Raw genomic sequence first — 24,911 nt, 5'->3', positions numbered from 1 at the left:
CACACAGGTCCCTAAATCCTAGCCAATCAGCAGGCAGGGGCATAGGCATCCTTCCAGCCAATCAGAAGGCAGGAGCACAGATTCCCAGCCAATCAGCACACAGGTCTGTAGATCCCAGCCAATCAGCACACAGGTCCGTACATTCCCAGGGGCAGCCCTGGTGTCCCTGCTGTCCCCCACAGCTGTCCCGTGTGGGAGCAGGGTCCCACCCCATCCCTCATTCCACAGAAGTCATGGAAGCAGCTCCGGGAGCAGCCAGGATGCACCGGGGGGAGAGGGAGGCTGAGCACGCCCAGCCTCTGCCAGGCCGCTGCTGACACATCCTTGGGAGGGGGTGGGGACATGGGGACAGCAGGCACTGGCCACTCCTGAGCAGCTCTGTGCCCACCCTGCTCCCGCTGGCCACCACCGGTGACCCTCTCCTGGCCATTTGCCACCAGCCGGGGGCCATAGGGGGACCCGTGAGTTGGGGACAGGCCATGCCCCAGAGGGTCCTTCCCGCCCTACAGGAGTGGGAACACCCAGTCGAGAAAGGGGGACACATGGAGGGTGTGACCCTGTCCCCCACACCCTGTGACCCCTGTCCCAAGCCTTGTCCTCTCCTCTGTCTCCAAGCACTTTTCCCTGTTTCCATCCCAATCCCTGGGGTGTCCCCTGTCCCCATATCTCTCTGCTCCATCCCATGGTCCCATCCCACGTCTCCATCCCCGGGCTTTGTCCTGTGTTCTCATCCCTGTTGCTACCCCTGTCGCTATCCTATGTCCTCATCCCATGTCCCCATCTCCTATCCCCATTCCCTGTGCCCATACTAGGCCCTATCCCCTTCCCCATCCCTATCCCAGTCCCCATCCCATGTCCCTATCCCCTGACCTTCTCCCTGTCCCTATCCCCACCCCACTTCCCTGTCCCCACCCTCTATCCCCATTCCCTGTCCCCATACCATCCCCCTATCCCTATCCCTATCCCCATCCCTATCCCTATCCTTATCCCTGTCCCTATCCCTGTCCCATGTCCCTATCCCCTGTTCCCCTCCCCTAACCCTATCCCATTCCCATCCCGTGTCCCCCTTCCCTCTCCCCGTTCCTCTCCCGCCCCGCTCCCGTTCCCAGCCCCGCCCCTCCCACCGTGGCCCCGCCCCTGGCCCCGCCCCTCACGGAGGCCCCGCCCCGCCCCGGAAGCGCTCCCCGCTCCTCAGTTCCGGTGGCGGCGGCGGCGGCGGCAGGTACGGACCGGGCCGGGCAGGGACAGACCGGGCCGGGCCGGGGGCTGAGCCGGGACCCGCAGCTGCTCCTGCCCCAGGCACCTTCCCCGAGCTCCGCCCGTGCGCACCTGGGACAGGCCCCCGCCGGGGTTCGGGCCGCGCCGCGTCCTTCTGGGCCGGGCCCCTCCCGCCCCCCGGCCGGAGCTGTGGCTCCTCTCTGCCCCTCTGGGACCGGCCGTGTCCCCGCCGTGACCCCCGGCCCGGCCTGGCCTCCGCCTCGCCTCGGGCCCGGGCTGTGTCCTCCTGCCCCGGGCTGTGTCCCTGGGCTGTGTCCACGTTCTGATCCCGTGTCCCTGGCTATGTCCCCATCCTCCCCTCCTCAGTCCGGGCTGCATCCCCTTCCCCCGCCCGGCTGGGGCTCACGGGGATCCCCGCACCCCGCAGCCTCCCCCGGGCCAGAGTCGTGTCCCGCCTGTCCCCGCGGCAGTTCCGTGTCCCAGCTCCGTGTCCCGTCCGGGATCCATCCCGCAGGGATCGCCCCGGGATCTGCTTCCCTCCCCAGCACCCCGGGCACTGTGTCCTGGCCACAGCAGAGCCCTGACCGGCACTGCACCGGGGGCAGGACCCTCTGGGGGGGCTGGGGGACGCGGGGTGACTGCTTCACCTGCCTCAGGGCATGGCACATCCCTGGGGAAAGGTCTTGGCTCTGCGTGGAATAACCTGGGAACTGGGGTGATACCCTGTGCTCGCTGCCTCCTTCATGGAGATTTTTTGGGGAAAAGCCCCAAAGTGGATAAAAAGGAGCTGTGAGACAGCTCCACCCTGAAGGAGCCGTGTTGGAGGTGTTGCTGTTGTTCTTGCAGGTGTTTTATGTGGAGTTTCCCAGAGTTGTAACACCTGTCGGGGTCCCATCCCCAGCAGCAGTGGGGGTTCAGGTGGGGGTTTGTGTCTGCTCTCTCCTGGGGTGACAGAACATGGATAAGCCTGGGATGAGCAGTTGGAATGATGTCGTTTGTGGCTCCCACACCCATTTGTGGGGTCAGACTGCCAGGCTGAACAGGCTTTGGGACTCCAAGGGGCTTTCCAGAGGTGTTGGGCCTTGCTTGGATCAAACCAGGCTGGGAATTCCATGGCTGGAGGTGTCCACCTTGTAGAACCTGGCTCTCCCAGGAGGAGAACATCCCTTCTGCCGTGGGAACCTGATGCTGTGTCCAGGCCAAGATCCTTGGTATCCCTGAGGATGCTCAGCTGGAGTTTGGGGGGAGCCCCTGTGGGTGCCATCCCTGTTTCAGGTGATTAAACCTCCCCCAGCTCTCAGAGCTTTGGGCTCTGTGGCAGTGGGATCCTGGCAGTGTGTGCTGCAGGGGGCACCTCAGGATTGTCCCTTTTCCTTGAGTTTATTCCCCAGTTATTGGTTGATGGGATGTATTGGTTGCAGCTCATTTGCTGGTGCTGCTGCTTTGGATGTGCCACGATTTTGGGCACCTTGCTGATAGCACAGTGAGTGTGACTTTTACCCCTGAGTTACCCGAGGGGCCCCTTGTGTGATGGAGATGGAGCCTTTTGGGATGCCCCTGGATTGGTCAGTAACAGATTTATAAGAGGATGTAGATGATCCTGGTTGGGATGCAGTGGAATCACAGCCCCTCAGCGCTGCTGCAGGGCCGAGTTGGAGCAAGGACTGGCTTCCAGTTAGACCAGATAGAGGAAAAACACCTTACTGGGAATGTGTGTGGGGCTGGTGTGAGCCCCTGGGGGTTTGTTTGGCCTGGCAGAGGTGGATGAGCACAAGGATGGGAGCTGTGCCCATGGCTGTAGGATGGGAAACACTGGTGTGAGTAAGGAGGGAAAGAGCTGGGGCCAGCACAAGGCTCTTTGGCTGTTGGGTTGTGTATCCTCAGCCTCTGATTCTCTTCTCCCACCCTGGTGTGCTCCTGTCCCTTTGCTGGTGCTTGTGGCAGCTCCTGGCGTTTGTCCCTAGGGCAGGGATGTGCTCAGAGCTGTGGGAGCCATCCCCACCTTCCCTTGCCTGGCCTCTGCAGTGCCCTGGAGCTGCCTCACACCAGCAGGGAACAGATATGTGATTCCCCATGGCTCCAGTTACCCATTAATTTTTTAGAGTCTTCCCTAATTTCCCTAATTATACCACCTTGGCCCTCAAGTGCTTCATTTCCAGCTGAGGTGTTTGCTTGTGGGAGTTGCCTTTCCCCACTAACCTCCAGCTGCCCCTCTGTTTTCCAGGTGAGCCCTTTCCTAGGTGCCTGCCCTTTGAGTTCCTGCTCCTTTCTCCCTAGCTTTAGGTGCCAGCCTGTCCTCCCTGAACAGCAGGAAGTGTGTTCTGCCTTTGGTCCTTTCCTTTCTTCCTTCCTGAGACCTGGCTCAGGCTGAGCAGATCAGAGCTCTGGCAGAGACCTCCTGGGCTGGGCTGTCAGAAGGTCTGGAAAGACCTGGGAGCTGTGGTGAGCTGGGATAAGCAGGGATTTGGGATGTCTTGGGCACAGGTTAAAGAATACATCCTGGCCCTGGCAGGGGGTGTGTCTTGGTGGAAGCTGAAAGTGAGTCCAGAGGAGGCCATGGAGCTGCTCCCAGGGCTGGAGCCCCTCTGCTCTGGAGCCAGGCTGGGAGAGCTGGGGGGGCTCACCTGGAGAAGAGAAGGCTTCAGGGAGAGCTCAGAGCCCCTTCCAGGGCCTAAAGGGGCTCCAGGAGAGCTGGAGAGGGACTGGGGACAAGGGGTGGAGGGACAGGACACAGGGAATGGCTTCCCACTGCCAGAGGGCAGGGATGGATGGGTTATTGGGAAGGAATTGTTCCCTGGGAGGGTGGGCAGGCCCTGGCACAGGGTGCCCAGAGAAGCTGTGGCTGCCCCTGGATCCCTGGCAGTGTCCAAGGCCAGGTTGGACATTGGGGCTTGGAGCAGCCTGGGACAGTGGAAGGTGTCCCTGCCCATGGCAGGGGTGGCACTGGACGAGCTTTAAGGTCCCTTCTCACCCAAATCATTCCATGGTGAAAGTCTCTGGTCAGCAGCATCTTGGCCTGGATGGAGGAATTATCCTAAAACAGGGTGATAAAAGTAGCAGAAGAAATCAGTTTTCCTCCACTCTCCATAAGAGGCAATGAGAGGGACCAGCAATGGCTCATTTGGCATTGGTGTCATTGCCAGGAACCCATTGGCAGCACCCACCTCCATGGGAAGCCTAGAGATGTTGGATTTAAGAGTCTCTTATTTTCCCAGGATAGCTGAATTTGGGAGGTGCTGGCATGGCAGTGGGAAAAATCAAGTGGCTGGGCTCTGCCATGTCCCTGACCTGGGGGCTTAAGAGGCTCAGGAGAGCAGCATTGCTCTGGTTTGTGTGGAGCTGTGGAATTTAGTCCCCTGGAGTGAATAAAATCAGGGATAAAAGGCTTTGGGTTTGTGCCACTGCCTAAACCTGTCCTGAAACCAGACCTGAGGAGCCCAAACTGGGTGTGGAGGAGCTCTGGGTGCTCCTCTTCAGCCGCTTCCAGTTCCTTAGGGACACTTAACTCCTTGGATCCTGGTTGCCAGGCCAGTTTAAAACAAGTTTGGTGTGAAGATGAGGTAAAATCTGAGCCACCACAAGGTCAGGGGTGCTCGGTTTCCTTTGTTTGGTTGCTTGCATCCTGCTTTTTGTGAGTGAGGAGCTGCTCCACTCAGCCTCTCACCAGGAGATCAGCATGGAAAGGAGCTGGGAGTTGCTGGAGCTGAGGGAGCAAACACCTTCTCTCAGCTCCCAGCTCTGCACCACACAATTGCATCCTTGAAACCAGAGCCAGGCAGCAGCACTGGCCCCTGCCCAAAGGCTGAGCTCTGGGAATTCACCTGTGGCCATTGTGTCCTGGGCTGGCAGCCAGCCCTGCCTTGTCACCCTGGCACAGTCTGGGGAACACACAGGGGGCAGGGTGCTGAGCTCTGGGGTTTGGCAGGTGTTTGAGTCCCCTCATCACCCTGCTCCAGGCCTGGGGGGCTCCTGCTGGGAAGGTTGTGTCGGTGTGAGCAGTGAGGGCTGTGCCTTCGTTCCCAAGCAGGAGGAGCCACTGCCCTTCTTGGAGCTACTGCAGGGCTTAAAGGAGAGGGGGGAATGGGTGGTTGTCTCAGCCTCTGAAATCAGTGGTCAGATGCTTTTGAGTGGCTGAAGCACACGTTGGTGGGGTTGTGGATGGGAAAACTACAGGCTGTGCTTTCCATGGCTCAGGGAAAGCTGGAAGCTGCAGGGAAGTGGCCAGCGTGATTCATGTCTCCGAGCTGCCTGCAGATATTCCCTGCTCAGCCTCAAGTTTGCTTTCCAGGCACTTCTGCTGAGCAGGGCTGAGTGTGAGCCAGGTCCTGGAATCAGAGGGACTGCAGTGAATCTCTTTCTTTCCTTCCTTCCTTCCTCCCTGTCTGGCAGGACGGGATCTGCAGTGAGGTGCAGAGAGCTGCAGCGCAGCCCGGAGCTCCCGCTGTTCCCTGGAGAGCCATCGACTTAGTGGGATAAAAAAGGCTCTGAATCAATCCCAGGTAACTGAGACAGGGAGGAGTGTCCTGTCCTACGAGGGGCAGGGCTGTGGGGGTGTGGTGGAATAGCACCAGGATCATTCTGCCAGCCCCCAGAGCAGCCCCAAACTCATGCAAACTCCTTCCCTCTTCCTCCCTGCCAAGCTGTGTGCTCTGCCCAGTGTGCTCAACCCCCAGATTTCATCCAGATTTTCTTTTTATCCCTGCTGGGGTTCCCTCTCCAGCTTGGACAGGGAACAGAGGACACAGTTCCTCTGTGCTCCTGCTGCGTTTGGCTTTCAAGATGCTCATTTGCATTTTAAACCCATCCGCAAGCTCTTTTTTTTAATCTATTTTTTTTCCACTTGGCTTTGCTTCCCATATTCCTGCTCCTCCAAAATAGCAAGGCCACTGCAGGCTTTCAAGGACAAGCCTCTGGTTCCTTCCTTGTTGAAGGAAAGATGGGAAGACCAGCCCTAAAAGCCAAATCCCTGCTGACCTTTCCGAAGGGCTGCACATCTCCTTCCTCAGCCTGCCAAGCCCTAAATCTGCTCTAAACTGCCTGAATTATATAATGGAGCCTCAAGTGCTGGGCGGAAACCTCACACCCTTGGAATTTAAAGCGACCCTGCTGGAGCAGGGCTGGTTTGTGGAAGAGGCTGCCTTTGATCTGGCAGATCCGTGCCCCTCGGCTGCGCTGTCCCGTTGAGCTGAGCCTCAGGTTTGGCTCAGTTCCTCTCCCCAGCCCAGAGCTGTTCCCTGTGTAGGTGTGAGGGAGGGCTGAGCATGACTTTTTCTTAAGAAAGCATTTTTTGGGTGAGGAGAGGCACGTCCAGTGGGGCTCACTGAGTCCCTGCTGCCCAGCTCTGTGCAGGATGGGATGAGCAAAACCAGGTGGCAGCCCTGGAATCTTCAGTGATTCCCTTCCCCCTCCACATCCTCTTTGGAGAACCAGCTGATTCCCCATCATCACAGAGCTGCAAGGTGCTCACCCTCCCTTAAGGATTTGGCTTCTCCTTGTGACTCTTCCCATGAGATCCCAAACTCTTTCCCTTTCCTGTTTTTTTTTTTCTTCCTGGAGCTCTCCATAACAATCCCTGCAAGGAAATTATCAACCCTGAACCTCTGTGCACTGCCTCTCCTCCAGGGCCGTGCTGCTGGCTGGAGACCACCATGACGGACTCCAAGTACTTCACCACCACCAAGAAAGGTAAGGGAAGGAGCAGGAGTAGCAGCATGCATCCCAAAATCTCCAGCTGCTTCTTACACCTGTATAAACCAGGTGGGCAGGCTTGGGAAGCTCCCATGGGGATGCCCTGAGTCCCTGTGGAATGCTGTCCCAGCCCACCCTGCTCCTTGCAGCTCCTGGGCTGCTGTGGGGTCAGGACACCTTGTCCCCAGCCCCCTGAGACTGGCCAGGGCTGGTGGCAGCTGGTGATCGGCTTTAGCGGCTCAGGAGCTCCCCTGGGCAGCGCTCGGGGCCTTAAGCGCTCTGCAGACCAAGGAATTAATGTGGAGAGAAACCATGTGGCATCTTCCTCTTAAATCTGCCAGCCCAGGAGGGAGTAAGGAGCTCAGTGTGGCTTCAGGAGGGCAGGGGATGGTGCCCTGGCCTGGGGGGTTGCTGCCACAGGCAGGGAGGGATTTGGGAGCCACCCTTCCTCGTGTGGGCTTGTGGAGCAGTGCCCAAAATCCATTCTCTGTCATCTCATGGGACTGAGATAACCATCCCACAGCCAAAAATACCCTCTGGATAACCCCAGCCAGTGCCTGGGGGGTGCTCCTGGCTCCTGCAGTATCTCCCATCCCTGTGGCTTGTCTCCACTCCCATGGGTGAGAGCTGAGTCCCCAGAGCAGCCCCAGCCCTCAGTGAGGTGTTGGGGAAGTTAAATCTCTCTTTTCAGGGGTGGCAAATGAGCCCTGTCACACAGCAGAGGGGTGGGGTACCCCTTCCACTTATCCCTGAGCTCCCACCTTTTCCATTTTTGCAGGGGAGATATTTGAGCTGAAAGCTGAGCTGAACAGTGACAAGAAGGAGAAGAAGAAGGAGGCTGTGAAGAAGGTGATTGCATCCATGACTGTCGGCAAGGACGTCAGGTGTGTGGGGGGCTGCATCATGGAATATCCTGAGTGGGAAGGGACCCACAGGATCATCCAGTTCAACTCCTGGCCCTGCACAGACACCCCAACTATCCCTGTCCCTGCAGCACTGTCCAAAACTCTCCTGGAGCTCTGGCAGCCTCAGTGCTGTGCCCATTCCCTGGGGAGCCTGGGCAGTGCCAGCACCCTCTGGGGGAGGGAAGAACCTTTCCTGAAATTTATCCTAAACCTCTCCTTCATGCTGTTCTCCCATGTGCCCAAGCCAAACCCTTTTGGCTTTTGGGTTCCCTTTTTCCCCTGTTGCTTCCAAAGGAGTTTCCATGCTGCTTTTCCCCTCAGCATTCACCCAGGTATGCTCCTGCCTGCAGCTCTACCTCCTGGAGTGCAGTTGTGCCCACGTGGCCACCTGGCAGGTGGGGGCTCTCCTGGCTTTTGTTGTAATCTGGCTAAAAGAGGATTGGTCTGGCTGCCAGATCAGTTTGTTGGGATTATTCCCACTTCCTTTGTATGTTACTAAAAACAAGCAGGACCCCCTCGGAGCCTCTGTGGCGGTGCCTGGATGCTGATAAACCCTTTGCACCCTCCCCAGTCCAAAAGGTCAGGCAGCTGCTGTTCCTGCTTTCCTTTTTCCATCTGGCTGAGCTGCACGTGGCTCCTTCCATGCCTTTTCCTGCATGGACCTGTCCCAGCACAGGCAGCATCAGCAATTTGGTTTTCACGGTGCATTTGAGAGTAAATGGAGAGAAAACACACTCAGAGCTGGGAGGACTGGAGCAGCGTGGCTCCCAGAGCAGCAGCAGGGAGTGTCCATCTTGGGACCACTGTGGAAATCACATGGAAATGGCAGGAGCTTGAAGGGGCTTAAAAAAAAAAAGAACAGCTTTTTACATGGACAGATAGCGACAGCCAAAGGAGAATGGCTTTAAACAAAAAGAGATTTAGATGGAAGGAATTGTTCCCTGTGAGGGTGGGCAGGCCCTGGCACAGGGTGCCCAGAGAAGCTGTGGCTGCCCCTGGATCCCTGGAAGTGTCCCAGGCCAGGTTGGACAGGGATTGGAGCAGCCTGGGACAGTGGAAGGTGTCCCTGCCCGTGGCAGGGGGTAAAACTTGATAAGCTTAAAGATTCCACGATTCCCCACCTGTTCCACGATCCTGGGGCTGTGTCAGCCCATTTGTTTGGTGTGTGCCTGTTTCAGGCTGCAGGGAAGCAGTTTGCTGAGTTCACTACTCCCCAGGAGGTGCCAGCAAAGCCTGATTTAGCCCAGGGTGAGACCAGCCCAGGTAGGTAGCAGCTTTGCAAAGCCCAGTTCCCTGGATTTAGGAGGGCCCTGGGTTTGATCCTGTCAGGGCTGGCTGGGTTTGAGGGGGTGGAGAAGTTTCCAGGAGCCTTGGGACATATGTCAGGGTGGAGTAATCCCTGTGTTAGCCCTGGGATCTTGATTGCCTCCTCTGAGGTGGTTTGATTGTCTAATTGGTCTGTCTTTGGATGAAACAGCATCTCTGGTATCCCACAGCTCCAGGATGTTTGGGAAGAGAAAGCCCCAGCTCTGTGCAGGCACCTGATCCACTCCATTCCCCTCCATCCCAGCAGAGTATCCTGGTGCTCAGGACTCACCCAGGGGAGTGGGGCTCTTCCTTTTGGCACCATCCTGTGATGATGCATAAAATCCTGGAATATCCTGAGTTGGAAGGGATCCCCAAGAGTCATCCAGTGCAGCTCTTGGCCCTGCACAGGACACCCCAACAACCCCACCCTGAGACAACTGTCCAGCACCTTCTCTAGAGGCAGTGGATGTGCCTTGGAGCAGGAATGCTTCCTCATGTGGAAAAGCTCAGTTTTGGTCCTTCAAGGGCTGATTTTGGTACAGATCCATAAAAAAAAAATCCACTGGGGATGGGCATTTCAGCCATGTCTGCTGCAGGGTGGACTCAGGTCATGGAATCATTAAATCATGGAATAGTTTGGGTGGGAAAGGATCCTTAAAGCCCATCTAATCCAACCTGCCATGGGCAGGGACACTTTCCTCTGTCCCAGGCTGCTCCAAGCCCCAATGTCCAGCCTGGCCTTGGACACTTCCAGGGATCCAGGAGCAGCCACAGCTTCTCTGGGCACCCTGTGCCAGGGCCTGCCCACCCTCACAGGGAACAATTCCTTCCCAATTTCTCCCAATATTCCATCTCTCCCTGCCCTCTGGCAGTGGGAAGCCATCCCCCCTTGTCCTGGAGTGCCAGATCCTTGTCCCAAATTCCACTCCAGCTCTCCTGGAGCCCCTTTATGCCCTGGCAGGGGCTCTGAGCTCTCCCTAGATCCTTCTCTTCTCCAGGTGAACACCCTTGTCTCTCCCAGCCTATTTCTCAGGAGAGAGCTGGGCTCTCCTGCCTTTAGGAGTGGGTTATCCATGGGAAGGGGGGTCCTGTGGGCAGCATGGCCATGTCCTGCCCTCACAGAGCTCTCTGTGTTCCAGTGCTCTCTTCCCAGACGTGGTGAACTGCATGCAGACAGACAACCTGGAGCTGAAGAAGCTGGTCTACCTCTACCTGATGAACTATGCCAAGAGCCAGCCAGACATGGCCATCATGGCAGTGAACACCTTTGTGAAGGTGAGGGGACAGAGCTACGTGTCCCAGGGCTGCAGGGGACACCATGTGCCAGTTTACTGTGCCAAGCTGCAAATCAGGGAGCGTGGGCAGCTTTCCAAAGCCTCTCCCTTCTGGAGGAGGGGCTCTCCAAGCTCTAAAAAACTGATTGAATTTGTCCAGTAATGCAGAAAACCAGTTTTTGGCAGCCATCCTGTGCCACTCACTCTGTCAGGGTGGGGGCAGCTCCTGTGATCGAGAGTCATCATGTGAATTTATGTGCTGAGAAATCCCTCGTGATCTTCCTGCTGGAGTTGGGAACTGAAGAGTGTGTTAGGAACCAGAATATTGCCAAATCATGCAGTTAAAAGGCCTGGTGGGCTTTAGAGGGAGTTCAGGATTTTTAGGGGGGATAAACTCCACATAATAATCCAAATACGTGTTTCCAACATCAGGTTGGGTTAAGGTACCTGGTGTAGGTGATGAGGACATGGGATTCCTGGATGGATTGAGGAGCTCTGGGAGTGAGGATTGGTGGTGTTGGAACTCAGTGTGTGCAGAACAGGAGAGAAACTTCTCTTGGATGACTTATTCTGGAGAGCAGATACATGAAAACCTTGGGATTTGAACCCAAATCCTCCAGTAGGAGGAGCCCACCAGAGATACCTGTGATTGAGAAGCCCAGGGTATCCAGCCTAACAGGGATGTAAGACTCCAGCCTGGCTCTTTAAAATGCTGTTGATTGTATCCAGATGATTCAGCAATTCACAGGTCGTGGGTGACGGAGCTCAGCCCGCAGCCTGTCAGCCTCAGCTGTGGGCTGAAAGCCGCTCTGGTTCTGGTTACAATCCATTAAATACTTTGCTGAACATTCTAATACATGAGGACCAATCAACACCTTTACTATTACCTAGAGCGTATGGTAGCTAATAACATTACCGTGTTCATGTAACCATTTTCCAGTAACAAAAAGTTAGTATGTTACAGTTGAAGTTAGAAGTTGGTTTTCAGTTTTGGGACCTTTCTTTCTCCTTGCAACATTGGCTTTCTTGTTTGTGAAATCTTTTTACTTGGTAAAACATTTTCTGTTGAGGTGAATTTATCCTTTGCTCTGAGCCATGAAAACCCCTTCCAACTTACTTTACCCTTTGGCTTCTTAGTTACCCAGTAAGACTGGCTCAGCAATTCTTTTCTTCCATATCAAAACTCGCTATCATTTGTATTCCTTCTTCATATTCTACATTCAAAAACCTTTCTGTTATACACACACATCTGTGAGACTTTCCTGTCACTCTTTCATCTCCCAACGCTGCTCCCTGCAGGACTGTGAGGACCCCAACCCGCTGATCCGGGCCCTGGCTGTGAGGACCATGGGCTGCATCCGTGTGGACAAGATCACGGAGTATCTGTGCGAGCCCCTGCGGAAATGCCTCAAGGACGAGGACCCCTACGTGCGCAAGACCGCCGCCGTCTGCGTGGCCAAGCTCCACGACATCAACGCCCAGCTGGTGGAGGACCAGGGCTTCCTGGACACCCTCAAGGATCTCATCTCAGACTCCAACCCCATGGTGATGGTTTTTTGCCTTCTCCACCTCCTCTTCATCCCAATGGCAGTCACTGCTCTCCCGTCGTGTTCACATCCAGCGCCCTTCCTCTCAGAGTTTCTTTTTGGTGTCAACAAACCGCTTTTAGGGGATTTTTGCTTCTCAGGACTGCAGGCTGTCTTCCCTGCCCTGTAACCCTGTGTCCTAGATGGGTTTACCCATCCCTTGGCAGTGTGTCTCTGTTCCCAGAGGGAAGGAGGCTGCTCCAGCTGCCTCAAGGCAGAGGGAAGCTGGTGCTTGGTTGGGATACCACAGAGCCAGTGGCTTTTGTTTTTGGTTTTCCTGGCAGCTGGGCTTTGGCTTCCTTCCTTTTCCCCAGGTATGGGGAACTCAAAAGCCATCTTTCCCCAGGGTTTCTCTACAGTGTTTCTTGCTTTTCCAGTCTTGCCCTGAGTGTAGTGTTGAGCCCACAAGCTGTGTGCAGAGCTCTGGGGCTCCTGGGAGCTGCCTGGGGAAGGGAACTGGGCACCAAGCCAAGCCTGACTCCCGTGGAACACGTGGGAGCCATTGGAGATGGGGTGTGGGTGGTGGGAGCATGCTGGTGGGGATGGCACAGATCTGCTGTGGGGAGGGAGAAGCTGGAGCCCAGATGTAGGTAGTATGTGAGGAGTTCACAGAGAGGAGGCAGCTCATCCCCTCACACCACCTTTGGTGTCACCAATCCGTGTCCTGTCCCCTCTGGCAGGTGGTTGCCAATGCGGTGGCGGCGCTGTCGGAAATAGCAGAGTCTCATCCCAGCAGCAACCTCCTGGACCTCAACCCCCAGTCCATCAACAAGCTGCTCACAGCCCTCAACGAGTGCACTGAGTGGGGCCAGATCTTCATCCTGGACTGCCTGGCAAACTACATGCCCAAGGATGACCGGGAAGCGCAGAGGTGAGGGGACACTGGGCTGGAGAGGGGGTGGGACTGGCAGGGCTTGGCACTGCCCCTTCTCCTGTGGGGAGAGTCTTCATCCTCCTGACCCTGCTGCAGGAGGATACAGCAGGCATCTGCTGGACCTGTGCCTTGGGCATGGCCATCTGGAACCTGCCCTGGTCCCGTAGTGAGCCCTGGCATTGAAATTGTGCTCCTTGAGCTGCTTGAAATGTGGCTGCAGAGGACAGTGGGCACCGGGGAGCCCCGAAACGGGGTCACTGCCAGAGGGCTCTGCATGGCCTGGGGAATAACCTTCACTGGGGCATTCAGGAACCACTTCAGCCTCTTTGGGGGGTCCCAAATGCTGCTCAGCTTTCCTGCAAGTCCTTCCTCCACACTGGCAGGAGTTTTTCAGCAGGAGGAAGGACTGGGATCAATTCCTTTCTCTCCTCCTCGCTCCGGCAGCATCTGCGAGCGTGTGACACCACGCCTGTCCCATGCCAACTCTGCCGTGGTGCTGTCAGCTGTCAAGGTGCTGATGAAGTTCATGGAGATGCTGTCCAAGGACCTGGATTACTATGGCACTCTCCTGAAGAAGCTGGCCCCACCACTGGTCACTCTGCTGTCCGCAGAGCCCGAGCTGCAGTACGTGGCCCTCCGCAACATCAACCTCATCGTGCAGAAAAGGTGAGTGTCCAGGTGGCCCCTCTTAGCCACAGGTGCTTCAGTCCCTCTCACAACACATCCTGTAAGGTGTTTTCTTCTCTGTTATTTAAAATTCAAGGGGAGTGATGGAATCATGGAATGGTTTGATTGGGAGGGATCTTAAAGCTCATCTCATCCCAAGCCTCCCCCATGGGACGCCTTCCACTAGAACAGGTTGCTCCAAGCCTTGTCTTGAGTCAGGTGAAGGAATGAGCAGGGAGCTAACCTGGGATCTCCAGTTTACTCTATCCTTTAGTTTAATTAATTCTTTATTTGGGGCAGCAAAACCAAAAGCTGTGAGACTTTAGAGTAGTCACTCCATGTGTAGGGAGGGATTTTTGTGCTGCCAGCTGCTTTCTCCACAGTTGTCCTCTTTGAATAAGTGCTCAGAGTCCTTTTGTCCCTTTGCTGGTCTAAAATCCTGGTGGGCAGGAGGTGGCTGAGGCCCCACACGTGTGCCTGGAGCAGGAGTGGCAGCTGGAGAGCCCCAGCCCAGTCAGATGATTTGTTCTCCTCCCAGCCAGCTCCGTGGTCGTCTCTTAAAAATAGCAGCAATTTCTGGGAGAAGTGGAAAGCAATTAGTGTCCCTGGGAGTGGGAATGTGGAAGGCAGCTTGGAACTGGAGCTGGGCTAGCTCTTTCCCAGCTTAGAGAGAAGGTGAGCTGGTCAGAAAGGTCCAACCTAGCCCTGGGGTCTGGATTTGTGTCCCTGCTCCCACTAAAACATCCCTTCCAGCCTTGGCAGGACAAACCGTTGCCTCGTGTCTGGCCCGTGTTTGTGACAAGGTTGTGCCAGCAAAGGGGAGCCAAGGGTATAATCCTGGGGTATAATCACGGTGACTTGGATTCCTTGGCACTGAGTAGGCCCCCAAAACCTTGGGATTATGGTGGAAGTGAGTGTGTGTCCCCCTAACATTGCCTTGCTACCCCCAGGCCCGAGATCCTGAAGCATGAGATGAAGGTGTTCTTTGTCAAGTACAATGACCCCATCTACGTCAAACTGGAGAAACTGGACATCATGATCCGCCTGGCCTCCCAGGCCAACATAGCTCAGGTCAGGAGCTGGGGCTGGAGCACCCAGGGGTATCCAAATCCCAGCCCCAGCCCTGTGGGACGTGGCCAGGAGCAGCTGTCCCACCCAACCTGTGCATGCTGGGTCACTGCCCCGCTCTCCTGGAGCCTTGGCCTTGCTGCCAGGCTCTCACTGTGCTGTGCCATCCCTCAGGTGCTGGCAGAGCTGAAGGAATATGCCACAGAGGTGGATGTGGATTTTGTCAGGAAGGCGGTGAGAGCCATCGGCCGCTGTGCCATCAAGGTGGAGGTGAGGGCTGGGACACGCTGGGGCCTTGTGGCACCTGTGGTTGGGCACTTCCCAGCACATGGTGGGCATCTCATCCCAGGAATTTGTGAGTTGGAGCCTTCCCAGGCATGGGGATGTTCCACAGGGATCAGTGGGGTACCAGGAGGGTATTCCATCCCCTAATCCTTTGCCAGGAGCTGCTTTAGGATCCCTGCCTAAAACAGGGCCAGGAGTTCTGAATGCAGCGGCTTGTTGGGGACCAGGGTGGGACTGCAAGGGAGCTGATCCCTTCCTGAGAGGGAACTGATCCCTTCCTGAGGGGCTTGGGGCAAGCTGATCCCTTCCCAGGGGCCTGGGAGGGAGCTGATCCTTTCCTGAGGGGCTGGGAAGATCCCAGTTGTTTTGCAGGAGGCTGGCAAGGAGCCAGTCCCTTCCTAAGGGGCTTCGAGGGAATCCATCCCTTCCTGAGGGGCTGCTCAGAGGCTTTGCTTCCCTGTGGGGATAATTTTCCAAAGGGGATTATTGAAAACCTCCCTGGAAAGGTGGCTCTGCATGGCTGGAATGCTTCCCATGGGGAGAGAGGAACCTGTGGGAATGTGCAGAGAGGATGAGGAGGAGCCACACCAGGATGTGATGGGGACAGCACAGTCAGTGTCTCTCATTCTGCTGCGCATTTGGAGGGGGATAAGGGGGAGTGGGAGGTTTGGGATGGGGATGTGAGGGGTCACTGCCCAGGACTGTCCCTGTGTGACCGAGTCCCTCTGGCAGCAATCGGCCGAGCGCTGTGTCAGCACCCTGCTGGACCTCATCCAGACCAAGGTCAACTACGTGGTGCAGGAGGCCATCGTGGTCATCAAGGACATCTTCCGCAAGTACCCCAACAAGTGCGTGGGCTTCCCTGGGCTTCTCGGGGTCCTTCATCAGCTCTTCCCTCCCCTCTGTGCTCGGTGGACCACAAACTCTTGGTGGGATGAAGCCCCTAGAGCCCTAGCACAGGTGGCTTTGGGTTTTTTTGTCCCCAGCCCCAGGATCAGTCCCAGATCCAGGCACTCAAATAGAGAGGAGCTGCCAGGGATGTGCAGGTCCCTTGCATCAGCAGAAACTGTCCCTGGCTCTCAATCCAGCTCCTGATGCTGGAACAAGGGCAGCAGGAGGAGAGGGGAGGGAATGTTCCAGCTGAGCCAGGATGAATAGGCAACTCTAATCAGGAAGTCGGGACTAATAGTGGTAATAAATACTAATGAACTGAATTGGTAACGAGCAGAGCTCTGCAGGAATGGCTCTGGGCTGCTCCAGAGAGGAGCGGATCAGACAAGCAGGGTTAATTCAGGAGTAGGGAATGTTCTCTGGGATCACTGTGGGCACTGCCCATGGGGTGAGGGGCCAGCCCCAGGCAGGGTGCCCTTGGCCACAGTTCTGCTGTGGGCGATGGGATGTGGTTTGGAGTTTGGGTGGATCAGGATTCTCCTGCTCTTTGTGAGCTTTCTCCTGCTTTTTGTCCTGTCCTCGGGCAGGTATGAGAGCGTGATCGCCACGCTCTGCGAGAACCTGGATTCCCTGGATGAGCCCGAGGCCAGGGCTGCCATGATCTGGATCGTGGGGGAATACGCCGAGCGCATCGACAACGCCGATGAGCTGCTGGAGAGCTTCCTGGAGGGCTTCCATGATGAGAGCACCCAGGTGTGCCAGGGGACCTGCTGCCTCAGGGTGACACTGTGACACAGCTCCTGCTAAGTGGGGGACATTTTCTCTGAAGGGATTGTGTGGATGCTTGGAGCAGCTGTGTCCCGTGGCAGGTTTGGGTGTAGGTTGTGGTCCAGGCTTGGAGTAACCAGAGATAGTGGGAGGTGTTCATGCCCATGGCAGGAGGGAGAATGAGATGGGATTTGAGGTCCCTTGCAGCCCAAGCTGTTCCGTGGTTCTGTGAAGTGCCACCATAGCGTTGTCCCAAGTGCTTTCCCTACTCCATGGTTAGAAGTCACTTGGTTATCCTGCTGTGCCAGCACAGGATCCCTTTGGAGCTGGAAAACAAGCAGAGGGAGCAGTGCCTGCCCTGTCTCCCAGGGCAACTGAGGCCAATGGGTTTGCTGTGGAATTTTGGAGGGTTTCCATCTCTGGGAAAATATGCAAAACACCCTGTAACCTAGTGACAGGGAGCAGGGCAGAGTCTACAAATGCTAAGTAGCAAAGCCAGAGATCCAGGCTCCCTGAGAGGTTGGGAGGGACCCTCACAGGGGAATTCCTGCTGCTCATCCATGTGGAAGTGAAAGGATGCTCTGTGGGACCGTGTAACCTGCTCTGGAGATCCTGCCCCATGGCACTGGGGTCAACCTGTGCATGAGGGTGTGGAAATGGGCTGGAAAGGGGCCCTGACATGTCACTGCCACTGACATTGTCACCAAGCCTTTGGTCCCTTGAAAGGCAGGCTGGGGTTAGGTCCATGTTTTCCTGCACAAACCCAGTGTGACTTGTCTGTCTGTCTGTCCCCCACAGGTCCAGCTGCAGCTGCTGACTGCCATTGTGAAGCTGTTCCTGAAGAAGCCCACAGAGACACAGGAGTTGGTGCAGCAGGTGCTGAGCTTGGCCACACAGGTGGGTAACACCTGGGAGAGCTTCCCAGGGCTTCCCAGCCCCTGGGGACTTGGAATGGATTGTGGCAGCAGGCAGGTAATTGGAGTTCAATTCAGAATGGTTTGGCTTGGGAAGGATCCTCTTGTTCCAGCCTGCAGGGACACATTCCAATATCCCAGGTTGCTCCAAGCCCCATCCAGCCTGGCCTTGGACACTTCCAGGGATCCAGGGGCAGCCACAACTGCTCTGGGCACCCTGTGCTGGGTCCTCCCCACCCTCCCAGGGAACAATTCCTTCCCAATATCCCATCCATCCCTGCCCTCTGGCAGTGGAAGTCATTCCCTGTGTCCTTGTCCCAGATCCCTCTGGGAATGCTGACAGTTGAAAACCTGGAGAGTGTGGACACTCTCCTTGTGGCCTCTGATCTCTGTCATCCCTCCCAGCAAGGCTTAGATGGGAACAGCAGCTCTGAGTAGCTCAGTAGGAGCTGCAGTTGCTCTGAGTAGCTCAGTAGGAGCTGCAGTTGCTCCGAGTAGCTCTGTAGGAGCTGCAGTTGCTCTGAGTAGCTCTGTAGGAGCTGCAGTTGCTCCGAGTAGCTCTGTAGGAGCTGCAGTTGCTCTGAGTAGCTCAGTAGGAGCTGCAGTTGCTCTGAGTAGCTCAGTAGGAACTGCAGCTTCCCAATGGCTTCCCAAAGGACTCGGACAACCCCGACCTGCGGGATCGTGGCTACATCTACTGGCGCCTGCTCTCCACGGACCCTGTGGCCGCCAAGGAGGTGGTGCTGGCGGAGAAGCCGCTGATCTCGGAGGAGACAGATCTGATCGAGCCCACACTGCTGGACGAGCTCATCTGCTACATCGGGACCCTGGCCTCGGTGTACCACAAACCGCCCAGCGCCTTCGTGGAGGGCAGCAGGGGCGTCGTGCACAAGGGTCTGCCCCCGCGGACAGGCTCGTGAGTGTTGCTGTGTCCCCACCCCGTGTTGGGACATCCAGGGCTGTGGATGGAGGGGTTGGATCTGGAGCTGAGCAGTTATGGGGTTACTGTGGGGCTCAGAGCTGAGCCCCCATCCCTAAGGGAGGTTCTGTAGGAGCAGGACTGTGTGGTTCAACCCTGTCCTTAAAAAGGTGAAGGAGTGATTCCAGTGGAAGGTGATGTCTGTGAGAATGTGTTGGGAGGCAGGATGGCATAGGGGAGATCTTGTTTGCCACTGAAGTGTTGGGAGCTAGGATGGGGTGGAGGGTCCAGCTGGGCCAGCTCCTGTCTGCAGTGGGACATCCTGTCCTGGCTGGAGCTCCTCACACTCTCCCATCTTTCCTGTGCCGTTCCCTTTAGGATTGAGAGTCCTGAGAGCCCGGACACAGCCCCGGCAGGGGGGCCGGCAGCGGATCAGCCCGCTGTGATCCCCACCCAGGGGGACCTGCTGGGGGACCTGCTCAACCTGGACCTGGGCCCCCCAGTCAGTGGGCCACCCATGGCCACATCCACTGTGCAGATGGGTGCCGTGGACCTCCTTGGGGGTGGCTTGGACACCCTGGTACGTCCCAGCTTCTTGTGCTCCTTCTCTGGTTCCAGGCTATGCCATTGGCATTGTACTGGGCTTGGTGCTGGCTCTGGTCTGGACTGTCCTGGGATAGAGCAGATTGTCAGCCTGGGGACATCTGGGCTGGTCCTTTCCTGCAGTGGGTGAGGACAGAGGCCTCTGCACCCTAATTTATCCATTATCCAATGGAGGGATCCCACCCACCTCTTCCCAGTGCCTTTTGTCTCAGTTGGTGTGGATGTTCCCACTCCATGTGCTGTGCTGCGCTGCAAGAGTGGCTGTTCTTGGGGGCCCCTCTCTGACCCCCAAACTACTGCAGGGCTGGGCCAGGATGTGCTCACTCCCAGTGAGGTGTCCCCTGTGCCAGGAGATCCAGAGGTGACAGCGTGTCCTCCTGGGAATGCAGCCCAAGCAGTGGTTTGGCCTTGGGGTGGGGCAGGATGGAAACCTCTCCCTGTGTGGGAACACCTGCCCTGTGGGTGCTGGAGATGGGCCAGACTCTCTGAAGGAGCAGTTTGGAGTTTCCTCCATGACTCATGAAATCCAGCAGATTTATCCCACGGGGAGGGAGCGTCGCTGCCTTTCCTGTTCTGTAACCCTGCTAGTGCTGCCCTGGCGCCTTGTGGCTCACAGGGATTGATGATGGGCTGGCACTGAGGTCTGGCTCTGTCCTTTGGCTCCAGGACAGCCATGGACATACAGACAGATGTCAGGACTAACCTCTGTCCCCTCTTTCCTTTCTCTTCTCTCTCTTTTTGTCTCTTCTCTCCTGGCTTCTCTCTGCATGTGGCTGGCTCTTCTCTCCACCTTGCCTGCTTCTGCTTGGAGATGGGGGACGAGTCTGAAGGGGTATGGATCACCCTGTGCCCAGCCCTCCTGCCCCGTGCCCAGCCCTGGCTGCCCCTGCTCCCCCCAAGCCCCAGTGACACCTCACTTCCCTCTGGGGACAGCCATGGCCCCTCAGCTTCGTCTCTGGGACCACTGGAGCATCCTGACTCCAGGCCCTTGCTGCCCCACACTGCTACTTCCAGAGAGTGTCCAGAGGGGACACTTTGGGGACCCTTGTGCCCTCAGCCCTGCCCCTGCTGATGCCTCTTTCCTTCTCTTGCAGCTGCGCAGTGATGTGGGAGGCAGCCCTGCTGTGAGTGTGCCCTCACACCCAAATCCTCTCATTCTCTGCATCCTCATCCTCCTCTTCCTCCTCCTGTCCCCATCCCTGTGGTGCCCCCTGTAACCCCTCTCTTGTCCCTACAGATTGGTGGCAGTGGCAGCTTCACAGCAGCTCCCAGCACCACGGCAGCCACAAACGTGGGGGCAGCCCTTGGCAGCGGCCTGGGGGATCTCTTCGACCTCACTGGTGGGGTGGGGACCCTCTCAGGATCCTACGTGGCCCCCAAAACGGTGAGAGGGGCAGCCAAGCTCGGGGTTAATGGGGCACCACAGCAGAGGAGGTGGGGAAGCACCAGAGGGTCTCTTTTGGGTGACACCCCAAGGGTTTCTTGTCTCCCTGCCTCAGGTCTGGCTCCCTGCCATGAAAGCCAAGGGGCTGGAGATCTCTGGCACCTTCAGCCGCCAGGTGGGCTCCATCTCCATGGACCTTGTGCTGACCAACAAAGCCCTGCAGGTCATGTCTGACTTTGCCATCCAGTTCAACCGCAACAGGTGAGTCCCAGCTGGCCTGGGGTCTCCTGGGAGCTGTGGAGAGCTGCCTGCAGCAGTTTGGTGTGGAAAGGGCTGGGAGCAGCCTCTGCTGATGACCCTTCTCTCTCTGATGGCTGTGGTGGTGATGAGCATCCAACCAAAGCCTCTAAGAAGTTGGCTGAAGAGGCTGTTCCTCAGGGCTCTGACCCTTGTCCTCGTTTATCCTGGGGAACTGGTGCTTCCTTTTCCCCCAGAGGCACAGAGGAAATGCTAAAATTGGGTGTAGGAGGAAGATTTTGGGGGTCAGGGCAGGAACCAGCCCTGACCTGAACAGTGCAGGGGCAGCAAGGTGATTGTGGGATGCCAGTGGAGGAAGGCAGGGAGTGCCAGGGTTGGAAAGTTATTTGTTGGTAGCTGGTTGTATGGTGGGTTTTTTTAGTATGCGTTATTTGGTTTTGGTTTTTTGGGTTTTTTTTTGTTAGTGAGATTAAAGTTTTTATTTTGGGTTAATTTGTAATTATTTTTAAAATTTTAGGATGATTTAGTTTTTTAATATAAGAGTGTTGTGTGATGAGGATAATTTGTTTTATGTGGTGGTGGTGTGGTGGGTGGAGGGAATTTTTGTTTTGAATATTTATTTTAGTATTGGTGGTTGGGGTGTTAAGAGGAGTTGTCTTAGTGTTGCTTATTTTTGAGATGGTTTCAATTTTTTATAGGTGGCTAAGTTATTTTTCTTTATGGGAATGTAGTTGGTTTTAGATTTTTTATAATTTCGATTTTTAAATTTTAGTGGTTGATTTTGAGTTTTATTAGGTATTTTTTTAAAGGTTTTGGGATATATTATGGGTTTTGATGGTAGAGTAGAGTATATTTTTTATATTTGGTTTTGTTTTGATTGGGTTAAGGGTTATTGTATGAGTGATTTTTGTTTGATTTGGGTAAAGGTTTGTTATTGTTTGGGTGGAAATTGGTTTTTTTGGTTGGTAATTAGGTAGAGAGTGTTTATGATTTGGTTGTATGTAGGAATGTGTATTGTTATCCTGTCACCTGCTGTCCCCACCGTGACCCCCTGCCCTCCCTGGTGTCCCCCCAGCTTTGGCCTGGCCCCAGCAGCTCCTCTGCAGGTGCATGCACCTCTGGCTCCCAACCAGTCCGTGGAGATCTCCCTGCCCCTGAACACCGTGGGCTCTGTCATGAAGATGGATCCCCTGAACAATCTCCAGGTGGGGAATGTGGGGTGTCCCCTCCTGGGCAGCTGGGCATGGGCAGGAGAAATCCAGAGGGGGAGGTGTGACATCAGGAGCTGCAGTGACACCTGGCTCCAGAGGGATGGGGAGGATGGGGATGGGACATTTTGGGAACGTGCTGTGGGTCAGAGGTGTTGAAATCCCCATGTCCTTCCACCCCAGGTGGCAGTGAAGAACAACATTGATGTCTTCTACTTCAGCACCCTGTACCCCCTGCACATCTTGTTTGTGGAGGATGGCAAGATGGGTGAGTTGGGTGACCAAGGCTCCAGGTGTGCTCTGTCACCTGTCCCTGGATGCCATCCCAGCCCCTGGAACCTTCTTTATCACACTGGGTGAGCCCCCAAAAGCAGATGGCTGGCCTGAGCCTGGCCTTGGGGAGCTGCTGGAGGGGTTGGTGGGGTGACACACCTTTGCTGCCTTGTCACCTGTATTGTGGCACCTTTGGGGGTGGCCAGTCTGGCAGCTCCCTCAGTGCTGGTGTCTTCCCTCCATGCAGAGAGGCAGATGTTCCTGGCCACCTGGAAGGACATTCCCAATGAGAACGAGACCCAGTTCCAGATCAAAGACTGTTCCCTCAGTGCAGGTGGGTGCCACCCCCTCAGACGGACCTGGCTCGACTTATGCTTAACTAACCCTGTCCCTAAATGCCACATCCAGTGTTAAATCCTTCCAGGGATGGGGACTCCAGCACTGCCTGGGCAGTTGTGCCATCCTGAGCACCCTTTCCATGGAGAAATTTCCCCTAATACCCAATCGAAACCTCTCCATGACAAGGAGGGGAGGAGATGGGACAGGAGCAGCTCCAAGGGGAGCAGGGTCTCAGCCCAGCCCCTCGGCCTCTCTCTGCTATCCCAGATGCTGTGAGCAGCAAACTCCAAGGCAGCAACATCTTCACCATTGCCAAGAGGAACGTGGAGGGCCAGGACATGCTCTACCAGTCCCTGAAGCTCACCAACGGCATCTGGGTGCTGGCAGAGCTGCGGATCCAGCCCAGCAATCCCAGCTTCATGGTACATGCCATCCCCTCCCTGCTCCCATCCCCTAGCCTTCCCTGCCCCCAGCTGGGGGCACATCCCTGGTGGTGCTGGTGCCAGCCCTGCTGTTCCTGTCCCATGGGGAGGGACACACTGCTCCTCTGGGGACAGCTGAAGGACACACAGGGGTCCCAAGCAATGCAGCTCCATTAAACCATGTCCTCCAGCGTTCCCTGAGCAGGGATCTATCCACACCTCATCCATGAGCCATCCCAATGTCCTGCTTTCCCTGTGCCCTCCCCACTCCCTGCAGCCTGTTCTCTCTGGGGCTGTGCCACCCTGACTCCTCTCTCTGTGTCTCTGTCCCTGCCGCCCGCCCTCGCCGGCCTGCCCGCTCTTGCAGGATTTGGAGGTTAGACACTGGTGTTTCCCTGGCTTTGGGCTCTCCCTGGCTGCTACCTGGATATTCCTTCCTCCCCCGATGTTTTTCCCTGTCCTTCCAGTCTCCTGGTGCCTCCTGCCTCTCCTGCCCAGCAGGGCTGGCACAAGGAGGATGGGGTGTTTCCGAGGGTTGGCATGTCCCCACCGCCCTCCTGGTTTCACTGGGGATGAGGATAACTGCAAATCCTTATCCCAGAGGATTCTCCATTAATTTTCCCTGCTTGAGGAGCTCTGATTTTTGAATGATTTAATATTTAAGCAAACATCTGAAGGGGCTCATTTCTCTTTGGAGAGGAGGATGTTTTTGGGGAACTCTTCACCCTGGAGTGCCAGGCACTGAATCCAATCCCAAAAGCTGGAGTGTTGCCCTTGCCTGTTCCTGCCTGTGCTGCATGTGGATGGCTCTGCCCTGGGAGGGCTTGCAGGGGTTTAATAACCTTTTTCCAGCTGAAATGAGGAGCTGGACTGCCCCGTGGGAAGGTGCTGCAGCATGGAGGGTTCTGCTTTGGGGCTGGTGGCTCTCCAGTGTGGGATGGGATTCCATGACTCTGCTCTTCCCTCTGTCCCCACAGTTATCCCTGAAATGCCGAGCACCAGAGGTGTCCCAGTACATCTACCAAGCCTATGAGACCATCCTGAAGAACTGAGGTGCTGCTGCAGCCCCTCCTCCTCCTCCTCCTCTCCTCCCTTTCCCGCCCGAGGAAGCAGGGCCGGATCCATGTGCATGTCCCCTTTCCTTCCTGCCCAGGAACCAGCCCCTGGGATTCTCCCTCTCCTGGCAGGGCTGGGGGGAGTGGAGGGGGTGGGGGGCTGTCCCCAGTCCCTGCATCCCTGGAGCCATCCCTGTGTGAGTGGTGCTGTGTCCTCCTCGCTGGTGTCGCTCCCTGAGCTGTGGGGGGCTGCTCTCCCACCTCCCAAAAACCCCAGCTCCTGGTCCTGGCTCTCCTGGAGTGGTGTCTGGTGGTGGGTTCAGCATTCCAAACCCTGGGAATAGCAGCTGTGGGGCCCAAAGTGCTGTGGGATTAGGTGGCCTTGGCTGCAGATCCCCCTGGAGCCCTGGGATTTGGGGCTGGAGAAGGTGGGAAACAGCTTTGGCTTCCTCCCCCTCTCTCTGCCTCTCCCTGATTTTGTGCCCTGGTTCAGCAGAGCCGTGGGTGAGCCCTTCACAGGGGGGGTCTCCTTCACAGGGAGCCCTTCCCAAAGCTCCCAGAAGGGCTCAAGGATCCCAAATTTGAGGCTGTACTGAACCTGCAGGTTAAAAAGGGCTTGTCCAGCCCCTGCCCCAGGGCTGGGCGGGCTCTGAGTGTCCCCTGTCCCCCTGCCCAGCCCCACAGCTCCCTCTGCTCCTCCCCCAGCACCCCTGGGTGCTCCCCACTGCTCCTTTCCCCTCCAAATCAAGCCATGGGTCCCCCCCTCCCTCGAAGCAGGAAATCTCTAATATATGAAAGATAAATATATTGTAATGTTCACTGGTTTAAAGGGAATGTTGAATAAAGGTGACACCAGCTCATGGGGACACTGCCAGGGTGACCATGGCCTGGTGACCCTGAAGGAAGCAGGATCCTGGGAGCTTCCTGCCGCACTGCAGGGGCAGATAAGCCTTCATTGGGGCCAGTGGCCCCATGGCCTCTGGCACAGCAAGGCCTGACACAGCA

General features: G+C 56.4%; 1 protein-coding gene and 1 non-coding gene across 6 annotated transcripts; both read left to right on the top strand.

Annotated features, from left to right (window-relative positions):
* The first annotated feature begins 1,172 nt into the window (after nucleotides 1–1,172).
* On the top strand, nucleotides 1,173–24,725 carry AP1B1 (adaptor related protein complex 1 subunit beta 1). Of its 5 annotated transcripts, none has more exons than XM_033076018.1 (25): nucleotides 1,173–1,222; nucleotides 5,608–5,717; nucleotides 6,841–6,903; nucleotides 7,685–7,790; nucleotides 10,259–10,394; nucleotides 11,693–11,938; nucleotides 12,660–12,850; nucleotides 13,298–13,519; nucleotides 14,470–14,590; nucleotides 14,762–14,857; nucleotides 15,605–15,720; nucleotides 16,351–16,516; nucleotides 17,330–17,428; nucleotides 18,102–18,361; nucleotides 18,743–18,944; nucleotides 19,779–19,799; nucleotides 20,062–20,091; nucleotides 20,205–20,351; nucleotides 20,467–20,612; nucleotides 21,685–21,814; nucleotides 22,001–22,085; nucleotides 22,338–22,424; nucleotides 22,697–22,851; nucleotides 23,219–23,227; nucleotides 23,829–24,725. In XM_033076018.1, the coding sequence occupies exons 3-25, from the start codon at nucleotides 6,867–6,869 to the stop codon at nucleotides 23,901–23,903; spliced, it is 2,883 nt and encodes a 960-aa protein (XP_032931909.1). In that variant the 5' UTR covers nucleotides 1,173–1,222; nucleotides 5,608–5,717; nucleotides 6,841–6,866; the 3' UTR covers nucleotides 23,904–24,725. The 5 variants fall into 5 exon arrangements, with proteins under 5 accessions (XP_032931909.1, XP_032931910.1, XP_032931911.1 ...); XM_033076019.1 differs by having other exon boundaries at nucleotides 6,775–6,903; XM_033076020.1 differs by lacking the exon at nucleotides 23,219–23,227.
* On the top strand, nucleotides 20,684–20,788 carry LOC117005005. Its single transcript, XR_004419736.1, has one exon. It is a non-coding gene; the product is annotated as a small nucleolar RNA SNORD125 (small nucleolar RNA).
* Nucleotides 24,726–24,911: the final 186 nt, after the last annotated feature.

This window comes from Catharus ustulatus, chromosome 18 (assembly GCF_009819885.2).
Source record: "Catharus ustulatus isolate bCatUst1 chromosome 18, bCatUst1.pri.v2, whole genome shotgun sequence".
Classification (NCBI taxonomy): domain Eukaryota; kingdom Metazoa; phylum Chordata; class Aves; order Passeriformes; family Turdidae; genus Catharus; species Catharus ustulatus.
This window is presented reverse-complemented; position numbering and strand designations above follow the sequence as displayed.